Genomic DNA, 12,788 nt, shown 5'->3' on the forward strand with positions numbered 1-12,788 from the left:
CTCAAGCATCCCACTAGTCTTTAGCCCACACACATCACACTGTAGTTGTTCCTCAGTGAGGAAGAATTATCATGGTGCCTCCACAGGAAGCTGTTAGAAGATAACCACTAGAAAACATCTGGTCCAGTAGGGCTCTACCCGAGGGAGATACCAAGTACAGCTTGCAAGAGCTCTGTGATTTTCTCCAGCATCACAGAAACAGATCACAGGGTTCAGCCCCAGGCTACCCATTGGCCATCCCCAGCTCCTCTTAATTTTTTCCCTACCCCTCAGTTTCTTCTATGTTACATAGGAAGCAGTCTCCTGAGGCTTTAAGAGCAGCATGGAGGAAGCTCAGTAGTAGTGAACCTTCATGCTCATTCTGCAGACACAGGGGGTCTATGGTCTTGCAGAGAACTGACTGGCCTTTCTAGTGTCATGAGAATAACCGCCTGTGCCCTGTCTGTCTACACCTGTTCAAAGAGCACTCAAACCTCTTCTATAGAATCTCTAGAGTTTGTTCTTTCTACCACCACACTGACCACGCCTCTGGGTGCAGATGCAAGAAAATATTAAGTCACCGAAAGTGGTAGTTGTAAATCTCTGGTAAAGAAATAGCTGTCAGGAAGGGTTTGGTCCATCCCACATCCTGAATCTTGTCCTGGCCTGCATACACGGTGTGATGTCATCCAAAGCAAAAAAAATGTTTACATCTGCACACTAATAGAGAAGTTTCTTCTAATGCTCTTTTAATGTTGATTATTTTAAAAGGCTCTTAATGGTTTAATGTGTTACAAATGCATTAAAAACATGTTGCCCTTTGGCAGAGCCATTTAAGAATTAGAACACCTTTAATTTTTTTTTTCCCTAGCAAATAAACTTAAATTAAAAATAAATTCTGTTCTGTTCAATTAGGTCATTGGCCTTTATCTGTCCTGTACAACAGCCCTAATTAAAGCAGCTCTTACCTGCCTCCAAATTCCATGGGTCAGGAATGCAGGCCTCAACACACCCTGGAATGGGGGTGACAACTGATAATTGACAAAAGATCTAGCTCGTCTTCATTTAAGGGAGATCAAAACTGAGGTTTGCAGGGGCTTAACGGAAAATCAGTTTTCCTCCCTCAAGGGAGGACTAAGGACGGTGAGCAAATCCAAGCAGAGGGAGGCCAATGGCAGGACAGCAAAGGAGAATTTGCGCTCCTCCTGTTGGAGGCCCGCTATTACTTGTTTCATTTATGCCCATCCAATTCATGTGTATTTAAAAAGAGTCATTCTAGTGTCAGGAAAACACAGGAAATTCTATCTCAAAACCAGCATTACCAAATCTCATGATGTTTAGAGGCGGTCCAGTACAGGAGAAGGTGCAGCCACATGAAGCATGTGGAGCAAAACCTAGATTGGGCTCCCAAGTTGTAGTAAGAGCTAAACTCCCGCTGTTGGAATGCAGAGCCCGACCTGAAGGACTCTGCCCTCTGGCTTGTGGTTGGTTCATTAGAGGTCATGTCAAGGACGCGAGACAACTATACAAACACATATATTCAGGCACAAGGGGACAACTGCCGTTGTGACAGTCAAAGAAGAGGCTTAACCACACAGCATCTTAGGCTGGGCACTTCCTTCCCACAGGCCGAAGCAAAGGACTTCCCACAGTTGACCCGCTCAGCGCTTTGTGTCACTGATGGTGTATGTATGTAGTCAGGATATAGGGTGCTATGTTACCAAGGAAATGAATTTTAATGTTATGAGTCAAAAGTTCTTATTGCAATTCGATAAAAACCAAGTCTATATAAGGAAAAATAACCCATATGGACATCTATGTAAGGAGCATGAAAACTCACATTCCGCTTCTTAGTATAAAATACCAGGTTTATAAAACAAACGCTCTCCTCTTGTATACATCCCTCTAAACTCTCCACGAAGATGGAGGTTGTAGGGACATCGCACATGTTAGCACAGCACTCCAGCTTGTGTTTCAACTTCATTCAAACAGCACTTTGTGCTTGACTCCCTGAAATTCATCTAAGTCATGAAGGTGTACTTTCAAATGAAGAATTATCAATTAAAAGCCAAAGTCCGTGCTTAACAATTCAGAATAGTTCATAAAAAAATCCCAAGTGGGGGGAGTGGAGAGTTAAAATCATGATGGTCAGAGGATCTGAAAGGCACAACCAACCCATGTGATGAGGTAGTTACAGCTAGGAACTGTGCTAAGTAGACAAGTCACTTAAGAAGGGACAAATCCTTCCGGACTCCACTTGCACGAGCGTATATAGACTGGTGAGTTCAGAGAGAAAAGGTGGTCTGCAGCGGCTGTTCAGGGCCAGTGTGGATGTTCTGTGAGCAAGTGCTGTATGAGATGAAATTGTCCTTGTGACTGGTTGAGTAGTAGATTCAACACCACCAAAGTGGACATTAGACCCAGTGAAGGTGACAAGTGTTGCGTTTTGTGTATTTGACTGCCATGAAGAAGAAAAGCAGCCCCCTTCCCCTGTCTTTACACTATTTATCACTACCTGATGTTGTGTTTTGACTACATATGAATTTGAACGTGCATGTGTTTACACCATTCCTCCAGTATCCCAAATATATAAACATAAAATCCAAAATCTTTACCCTCTGTGCTGGGCACAATGCCTGGCACATAAAGGAATAAGGGTACTTTTTAAAGTTATAATTATTTGGTTTTCTTCAAATATGTACAGTTATATTAATCCTAAGGACACTTGAGTTCAGCTTTCTTCCATCTCACCAATTATAATTATTCCTTTGTTAATGATCATCCTTCCTTAACTTCTGGGGTGAGTTATTAGCAAGTCACTTAACCACAGTTAGCCAATAACCAGGATACATAAAAAGTGATGTCCCCCAATAAAACACCCACAAAGCCTACTGTGAAAACAGATCTAACAATGTCACCCACTTTACTGTTTTAATTACCTATTACTAAATGGCCTAGGGCAAAAGGGATGCTCCAAATGCTAGGAATATAATATGCTCTAGCAGAAATCACAAACTAAATTTCATTTTGTTTAACTGGATGCTAAAGTAATTTTAATTCTCTGAAGTTATCCAACTATGGCTGAACTGCAGAGCTGGGAAATCACTGGGTATGTAAAATGATCACGAAGCTGGCATCTGTTTGCCTTTGAAAATATAACTCATATAGGTAGGACACTTTATTGTTCTTAAAGAATCTCATAGTTAAGGACAGAACCTGATCTTCAGACATACTTCGGATCTGTGGGCAGGGAACTGGTGTCCCTGTTCATAAATGATAAAGTGGGCAGGAGTCAAGGAACCGGGTGACTAGACATGCTCACACAGAGAGCCTGTGCTTGCACTTGGAAGTAACTACCAGAAATATAAAAGAATCCAATGCTCCACATGATCTCTGCAGAAATCTGACCCAGTGATGACAATGTACCCATGAGCCAGGGGGAGGAGGGTAAGCAGAAAGTGGGGTTCAAGCTAAACACAGTTTGATGGGTGTCACCATGGCGTGACAAGCAGAGCCCAGTGCATCACAGACACTGAAACACAGAGCTTGGCTAAAACAAGTGCCTTCCATGACGACACAGACAGCCTAGGCCACCCTGTGGGCCCCTGATGTCAAACAATAGTTCTCAGGTTTTAGACATTTCAAGCAAGTAAAAAAACGTTTCTAAAAGATCTTGGGTAACAAAATCAGGTCCTCAACCTCAAATTCTTTTGAGTGAGAAAGTTAAGGCCTGGCCTAGTGGTGCCAGGAAGCTGAAGCAGGAAGATGGAAAGCTCAAGGCCAGTCTGGGCAACTTAATAAAACTGTGCGTCAGGGTGGAAAGTAGAAACAGAGCAGGCTGTAGAGCACAGTGACAAACACGAACAAGCGGACTCAGTGTCCAGTGTCACACACAGAAGAGTTAGATGGTTGAAACCAATGGCGGTACACGTTGATTGACTGGTTGCTATAGTTACAGCCCTGTTCTAGGCAGCTGCTCTGCATCGGAACTCGATGGCTTGGCAGTGAGGCTGTAGGATCTGTACCATGGTCATCTGTTTTGTAGCTGCACAGAGTACCGTGGCTTTCCTCTGACTACAGGTCTAGCTGCAGCACAGTCAGCTCAGACACAGGCAGATGACAACTAATGACGCTGGCCGTGGTGTCCACTCGGATTGTGGATTCACCCACAGAGTGGCGTGCTCACGCAAAATTCGGGTAGTGAATCCCAGAGGAAGAGACAGCCTTCAAATGCTATCCCTGTGGTCATACTAAAATGTAACCATGCCACCCCCACCTCGAGCTTTAGGGACAGGTCACTACAGAGCTTCACCAGTGTTCAGAGCTTGACAAGCATGATTATGGAGGTCTTGGGCAAGGATAAAATCAAAATGAAATTGGAAGATCTTCAGGATGGAAACAGATGACGGATCATTTCTGAGACAGAGAGTGAGGAACAGATGAATCACAGAATCTTCAGTTTGGTGAAATCTTCAAGGTCAGGCCAGCTCTGTCATTTTTCAACATCCAAATCACATTCTACGAGACAAGGTTCTAGCTAAACAAATCAGCCCCCAGAAATCCCCTGTGACATAGTCCCAGCCCACCGTGTAAGGTACCTTGTCTTGTTATCCTTTCTTCACAATCAAGCAAGGTTGCGTATGTAACCTGTGGGATCTTGGCTGGTCTCCCTTGGGCATTAGTGCCTTTGGGCTGTGATTTTGAAAATGCAGAGTTCAGAAACAAATGCATTAATTATTGGGAGCCCAACCCCCACTGTATAAAATGCTGTCACCTCCTGCAATATCAGTGTTTTGTTTTCATAGTACAACCTGAGATTATACTTTTTTGTTATTTGTTTGTTTGTTTTTTTCCTGAGGAAGTCAAAGCTTTTCAACGGTGGTTCTCAATCTTGGATCACAGCCCCTTTAGGGGTCAAATGACCCTTTCACAGGGGTCACCTAAGACCATTGGAAAACACAGATATTTACTTTATGATTCAGCACAGTAGCAAAATTATGGTTATGAAGTAACATCGAAAATAATTTCATGGTTGAGGGTCACCACGAATGAGGAACTGTATTAAAGGGTTGCAGCATTAGGAAGGCTGAGAACCACTGCTCTACAGGATGATTCACTCAGATGGCGTAGATGGTACTAAAGGCTCACATTCACCTCCACCACATCCGAGGAGCCTCTTCATATGAGCTTCTGTTCTACCTTGCTCAGATTCTACATGAAATGTCCTTCCATGCCTTCCATTCCTCACACTGTCAGTTCCATCCCCAAGCTGTTCCCAGGCGTTTCCAGACACTGCTGGGGCAGGCTGAGGGGTCCATGGTTTTAGAAGGTCTGTGACTCTTTATAAATGCCGTTAAGTGCTCACAAGCCATGCGGATGCTACCGTGGGCCAATATCTAGCTTTCAGTCTGTAATTGCAGCACCTGCCTTTTCCCCCTCCTCTGTCTCTTTCCACAACGCCACACAGATTACCCACAGCCTTCGCCAGTCTAAATTGCACATTTGCTCAAAGGCCCCAGGTCAAGAATGGGTGAGCTGTCTTTCGTCTTGCAGCAAAGAGTCTTGTGACATTTCAATTTCTTCCCCCACCTAACATGCCTCCTCTCTTATTTCTAACTTTAACTCTCTCACCTAACATACTTCCCTATATTTTCTAAGGTCGACTCACTCAATTGCAGCCTTTTCAGAAACATTCTCTGCCAGTGCATGATGCACGGGGAACACACACACGGGGCAGAGCTTCCCTTGCAGGAACAAGCAGGGCGGATGAGGTTGCTTGTTGTTGGAATCTTCCTGCTCAGCTGAGGATGAATTCATTTAGGGACCTGTGCTAGCATGCAAATACCAGTTGAAAACGGGTTTTCAACTATGCAAAGGGACTGCCAATCTATTGTAAAAGAGGCCCTGTCTCTTTGAAAGCTATACATTTACACACCCCGCAGAGCTGTCAAAAGGCTTCCTGAAAAAATATGCATGCGTTATAATCAAGATAAACACATGCAGAGATGTGTCAATAGATGAAATACTCTGGTACAACACCAAGAGGGGAAAAAAATGAGATCTGGAATGCTATGTGGGTGGGGCTGTGATGGGAATGAGGCAGATCAGGTGCCCTCTCCCACCTTAAGGAGAGGCAAATAATATGTTGTGTGCCCCAAACAGATCTGCTTAAAATAATGCTGAAGTTATTTCTTACGGAGCACACTTGGAGGTGGACAGAGTCTTATGAGGGATTCTGCAATCCCGCATGAGGAACAGGGGTTCTGCTCTGGATACTTCAGAAGACACACGTCAAACAAGTAACAGCTCTGAAAGCAAGCCTGATTTTGAAAACTGGTATCAGCAAATATAAAATAGTATGATTCCTTGAGGTCTAACACTGTCCTGTTTTCTGCCCTTCCTTCTCCTACCGTATCTTTCTACCTCCCCTCCACCCAGTTAGATGCCCTGGTGTCCTATTTCCTACTTCATATTACCTGTATCCTGCTAATCCCCTCAAAGCCTCCCTTTCCCATGGTTCCTTTATACTCTTCTGGTTTCTGTGGTTACTCCATGGTATTTACTTACATTTGAGGATTTAGAGCTAGGAACTGCAGATGAGAAAATACATGGCTGGCGTTCACCTTTCTTGGTCTGGATTACCTCTCTCAATATGATCAGTTCTAGTTTCATCCATTTACAAGAAAATTTCATTTTTTCCTTACAGCTGAATAATATTCCATTGTATATATGAACCACATGTTCATCATCTGTTCATCTGTTGTGGGACATTTAGACTGCTCCCATTTCCTAGCTGCTGTGCATAGAGCAGCAATGAACATGACTGGGCATGTGTCCGGGGAGTAAGATGTTCAGTCCTTTGGGCACATGCCAAGGAGTGGTATAGCCAAGTCATGTGTGATGTCAAGGTTTTTGGGCACATGCCAAGGACTGGTATATCAGGGTCATGTATGATGTTGAGTCCTTTGGGCACATGCCAAGAAGTGGTATACAGCAGGGACATGTGTGATGTCGTTTGGGCACATGCCACGGAGTGGTATAGCGCGGTCTGTGACAGTTCTCCTTCTGACATGTAGAGGATTCTCCACACTGGCTTCCACAGTGGCTGCACCAATTCTCTCTAGTGAATGAGTGAACAGTGAGGAAGGGTTGCTCTCCCCCCCCCGCCCCCATCCATCTGCTGTCTGTTGTCTTGTGGTCCGAGCCATGCTGGTTGGGGTGGAGTGAAATCTCAATGTTGCTTTAATTTGCTCTTCTCTGATGGGTAAGGGTGATGAATACTCCTTGTTGTATTTCTTAGCCATTTCTCTTTCTTCTATGGATAACTGCCAGTTCATTTTAAAAAAATTGAGTTTACTCTTTGTTTTTTGAGGTTTTTTTTTTTTTTTTTTTTTTTGGTATATTCAAGATGTTAATCCCTTGTCAGTTATGTAGCTGGCAAGGATTATCTCCCATTCTGTAGGTTTCTTCTTCATCCAACTGATTGTTTTCCTAGCTGTACAGAAGCTTTTTAGTTATACTAGGTCTCAATTGTTCATTGTTGGCCTTAATTCCTTGGTCAGTAGTGTCCTGTTCACAAAGCCCCTTCTTACACCTATATCTTGTAGGGCACTGCCTACAAGATGATTTTTCTCTAGCACATTTGGTGTTTCAGGTTTCAAATCGAAGTCTTTGATCTAACTGAATCTTATATTTGTGGAGGATGATAGATATGGATCTAACTTCACGCTTCTGCGGGTGGATATCCAGTTTCCCTAGCTCTGTTTGTTGAAGATCCTGTCTTCCCTCCAGTGGTTTTTGCCTTCTTCAACTATCAGATTGAGCACCTATGTGTGGGTCTTCTATTGGTGAAATTATTTTGGCCACTCCACATAGTTAAAAGGATATTTATTTAATGGCGTAACTCACAAATTAACTGATAGGTAGGTCGCAGGGTCTGGGAAAGGTGTATCGCAGTCCAGCGGTGTTCTCTGGAGCTCTACACAGTCCACCTCCACCATTCAGCGTTCAGGCACAGAGAGCACACCGAGAGAGCACTGCCCGATCCAGCTCTCGGGTCTCCAGGTGCCTCCCCTGGCCCCCCGCTTCGTAGGCGTGACAGTTGCCAGAGTCTCAATGGGGGTAGGAACTTCCAGATCCAAGCTGGAATGGCTACCCACTACAGTCTTCTGTTGTATTCCATTGATCTATATGTCTCTTTTTGTGCTGGTACCATATTGACCTTATTATTAGAGTTCTATAATATTTCTTGAAGTCTGGAAAAACAATCCCTCCAGTATTATTTTTTGCTCAAGGTTGCTTTGGCTATACAGGACCTTTTCTGCTTTCATAAGAACTTTAGGATTTTTTTTCTATTTCTGTAAAGAATGTTGTGGGTATTTTGATTAGGAGTGCATTCAATTTGTAAATGGCTTTTGGTGATATGGTCATTTTCCTAATATCAATTCCACTGATCCATGAACACATGATGGCTTTCCATTTTCTAGTTTTGAACGGCTGGTCATAGTAGTCTAAGTAACTCCCCAAATACTACAGATTATCAGTGTAGTCTTTGTTTGCCTCTCAGGGAATTGCAAAGACCCACAGATTTAGGACACATGAATTGGGTGCTCCAGCTGGATCTGACCCCAAGGCCCCTTTCCTGTGGTCTAGCTTTTATGGTTTCAGAAAATACTATGCAAGGTGCCAAGAGGGGGAAACAATTAAACAGGTCTACCAGGTGCAACACCTGGGAACCATAACAATCACCAGCATGGAAAGATAGCTATGCAGGTGCCAAGGCTTGGCACCCAAAAGTCAGCGGCAAGCGACAGCTGTCTAAAGGGCCCGTTTAGCTGGAGGAAAACCATGCCTGGTGCTAGAGACCTAGCCAGCTTCTGGGTCTAATGAGCATGGACTTTAGAGAAGAATCCACTACCACCACTTTGCTAGACCAGCACAATTCCCTACCACATTCTAAATCTTATCCTTATATCCACAGATAAAAGTAGCTACCACCTCCCATCAAAGAATCCCCTCTTCACAGTAAATGGAGAACATCACAAAAACACACACACAACTCTGGATACAAAGCAGAGGTCAATGGATTGGTGGGGAGCCCAGTCCTCCATGGATACATCTATTTTACAGAAACTGAATCTATACTGAGGGAACATTCTGGAAGAGAGGGTAGAAGAATTGTTAAGATCCAGAATGCCAGGTAGTCTGGTTTTAATCAGTCTCTCTTAGACATGACCACATAAACCAGACTGGGACAACTGCAGCAGCAATTGACATGCTAATATGGAGAAGAGCAATTTTCATGGCATTTCAGCCCTAGAAAAAGAACCACAAGAAACAAATGACTGTTGGGAAAGGGAAAGTTAGCTTCTCTCAAGAGTAAGATCCAGACTGGTTTCCCAGTGTAGAGTGGTCAGCCGTGAAATCATATACACATATACACCAGAAATGGACCTAGCAAGTGTTACAAATATAAACTATATACATACAAAAATAGATACACATATATGTATATATAATATAGTGTATATATATAATATAGTATGTATGTGTATATATATGTATATATATACTAGTGCATCACATACAAAAGGAAAAGAGACTCTAACTTAAGAATGGGGGGGCCTTGGAGAAGTTGGAGGGAGAGGTTGGAGGAAAGAAAGAGATGTATGTGATAAAATTACACTTCAATTAAAAACATTAAAATTAATAAAAATTATAGAAGTGTGAAAGCATGTCACCACTTCTGTGAATTATTAAAATATCACTTGTACTGCTATTGACAATGCTATACAAAGCTAATCTTTCAATGAGAGCATGTGATATGATGAACATTTCACAAAAATAAAATCCTTCACTAGAGTAAGTGACTGGGATGGTAAGGTGTAGACAAGGGGAGAGAAGTTGAGAAAGAATTAGGAAACTTCTAGACCCAGTGGCCGAGCCTACGGTGGCACTTGTCTGGACCAACGGTTCCTATTTCGGCACAGAGGCTGGAAGGAGTCGGGTGGGAACAGGAGTTGTACAGAATACTCAGAAGCAGAACCTATTACAGCGGGCCCATAACTGAGCCAACAGATGAAATCCTAGGCAGAGAAATGAGCCTCGTCTCTTCCCTAATACAAATCGCCTTTCTTTTTCGAGACAAAGTCTCACCATGTAGCCCTGTCTGGCTGGAATTTACTATGTTTAAGAGGCTGCTCTCAAACTCACAGAGATGTATGTGCTTACTACCTCTGCCTCCCTCCTGAGTGCTGGGATTAAAAGCCTGCGCCACTATGAATTCTTAAAGAAAAAAATTCCTGTGAGTCCTGCCATAATATGGTAGTGTTATCCACGTTATCCAACTGTTAAAGTTCACTGATTTCATGGGACTGAGGGACAGCTCCATTGGTAAAATGCTTGTTACACAAGCATGATGACCCAGGTTTGGTCCCCATACCTACTTAAAAACAGGGATGATAAAAGGGTACTTGTAATCCCAGAGATAGGGAGACAGAGATGGAGAATATCTGTGGCTCACTGGCCAGCCAGCCTAGCCTAACTGGCGAGATCCAGGTCCCAGTGGGAGATACCGACTCAAAACTCAAGATGGAAGATTTCTGAGGAAGGATATCCTAGATAGATTCCACATGTACACACACATACATCTGCATACACAAACTACATATACACACCTGTGTCCACACAAACATACAAACAACTGTGTAAATACAAACACACATACAACTGCATATACACACAATTGTACACACATACAACTGTGTACACATACAACCGTACATAGCACTGTATACACACACAATTGCATACACATACAACCGTACATAGCACTGTATACACACACAATTGCATACACATACAACTGTATATACCACTGTATACACACACAATTGTATACACATACAACTGTACACACATACAACTGCATACACACAACTATACATACACAACTGCACTTATACACAACTGTATACACATAACTATACATACACAACTCTGCACATATACAACTACATACACAACTGTACACACAACTATACACATACAACTATACACATACACAAACACACACATTAACCTCTACTATGAGCAGATAGTCAGATGGCATATAGTCCTCACTGGGCTTTTGTGGGGTCACTGCCTCTATGACCCCAAAGAGAAGGAAATCCTGGGATGATTGTCAGAGCACTTGATAACCCTTTCCCACCACGTACAATATCTAATGGAATGTAAATACTATGCAATTAGAGCTAGATTCCATTGTTGAGGGATGGTTGAGCAGAAAACGTTTGTTCTCGTTTACCATAGATATAATTTCTATTTGAATACTTGAGATCCAAGGCTCACTGAATCTATGACTGTGGAATCCATGAAAGCGCCCACTGGCCTTTGAAAACTCAGGAGAGAAATGAAGCATCCATACTGTCCTCTTACCTGAGGCTGTCTAAAGCACTAGGTAAGTGTATCAAACTCCGTGGGCTCTCCTCCTCTCAGCACACAATTCAATACAAGGCTTCATGTCCACTGTGAAAGAGCTCTGTGAGATCCCCATAAGCATTTTCCTTCCTCCCAGACAGTCACCACTCAGAAACAACTCTTGACTTGTAAGGGATCCTTCTGATTTCCATAAAATCAGCCTTATTCTCTGTAACTTGCAGAATAACTTGGGCACAACTAACTCTTTGTGATCCAAGAGCCTAGAGGCTGCACACAGTCCACAGTAACTTTTCATGTTATAAAGAGGTTCCTGGTTACTGGCCAGCCACCATGCCTCACGTACCCATCAATAAAAACAGCTTTCAAGCTCTAGGAGAGAATCTCATTCCACAGCACTGCCCTTTGGTGATGAGGACATTAGATACAAACATAAAACAGAGGGACTGGAAGAAGAGTCTGACCCATTAGCAGACATCATTGAAGTAGCCTCCGTGAGCCTTAGGGACCATTCCAGTATCAATTATGTGATACCCAAAGCAAGATGTAAATTAAGAACAAGAAAAGGAGTTAGAGACAGGTTGAAAGAGAGAAGATCTTGAGGTCATGGGCCCTATAGTTCAGTGGTAACTTATGATTCATCTTAAGGAGTATTTTTATCCTCACATGGGATGCAGGCAGGGCTGTAGGAAGAGTGTGATTCAACTGTGGGATCCAATACTGACACCAACACCAAGGGAGACCATGACCATCAGTCGAATGTCTCCTGGTACTCACCGGCACACTTGGTTCTTGTTCTCAGAGCTGGCCCAGGAGATCCAGTGCCACCCTCCCCTGGTCTGGTGAGAAGCACACTGATCTCATATTCTGTGTCTGGGTCAAGGTGCCCAATTTTGTAACTCGTGGAATCCACTGGCTGCCGATCATTCCAGCTCCCACTGGCTGTGCAGTACTCGACCTCACGGGCCACAATGGGTCCATCCCCATTGATGGAGTTGGCGTTGAGCTGTATCCACAGGTAGGTTGCTCCAACAGAGGCAAGCTGCGGTGGAGCAATGGGAACAGGTGGTTCTGCAGACAAACCAGAGAGTTAACTTTCAGGTATTTTTGTATTCAGCTGATAAAGAGCCAAACAAGCATCCATGGTGACAGAGTAGAAGTTATTAAAAATTAAGTATTGAACTGATGAGAGGGACTTTGTGCTGTTTAGTGTATGTACAATGGTAATGACTTAAATGAAGTTCAAACCTTACCTTTCAAAAACTAATGAGGGGGCTAGAGAGATGGCTCAGTGTTTAAGAGCACTTGTTAATCTTACAGAGGACGTGGATTTGGCTCCAAGTATACATATTGTGTCTCACAACCATCTATAA

At 43.2% G+C, this 12,788-nt stretch overlaps 1 protein-coding gene across 1 annotated transcript in view; it reads right to left on the bottom strand.

Moving 5' to 3' along the window:
• Ptprm (protein tyrosine phosphatase receptor type M) overlaps positions 1–12,788 on the bottom strand; it is a 968,046-nt gene that overhangs the window by 444,319 nt on the left and 510,939 nt on the right. The window contains exon 7 of the mRNA XM_037210182.1: positions 12,193–12,486. Within this exon, the coding sequence (XP_037066077.1) occupies positions 12,193–12,486 (294 nt within the window). The remainder of the gene's footprint in view (positions 1–12,192; positions 12,487–12,788) is intronic.

The sequence above is a fragment of the Peromyscus leucopus genome, chromosome 13 (assembly GCF_004664715.2).
Source record: "Peromyscus leucopus breed LL Stock chromosome 13, UCI_PerLeu_2.1, whole genome shotgun sequence".
In the NCBI taxonomy this organism is placed as follows: Eukaryota; Metazoa; Chordata; class Mammalia; order Rodentia; family Cricetidae; genus Peromyscus; species Peromyscus leucopus.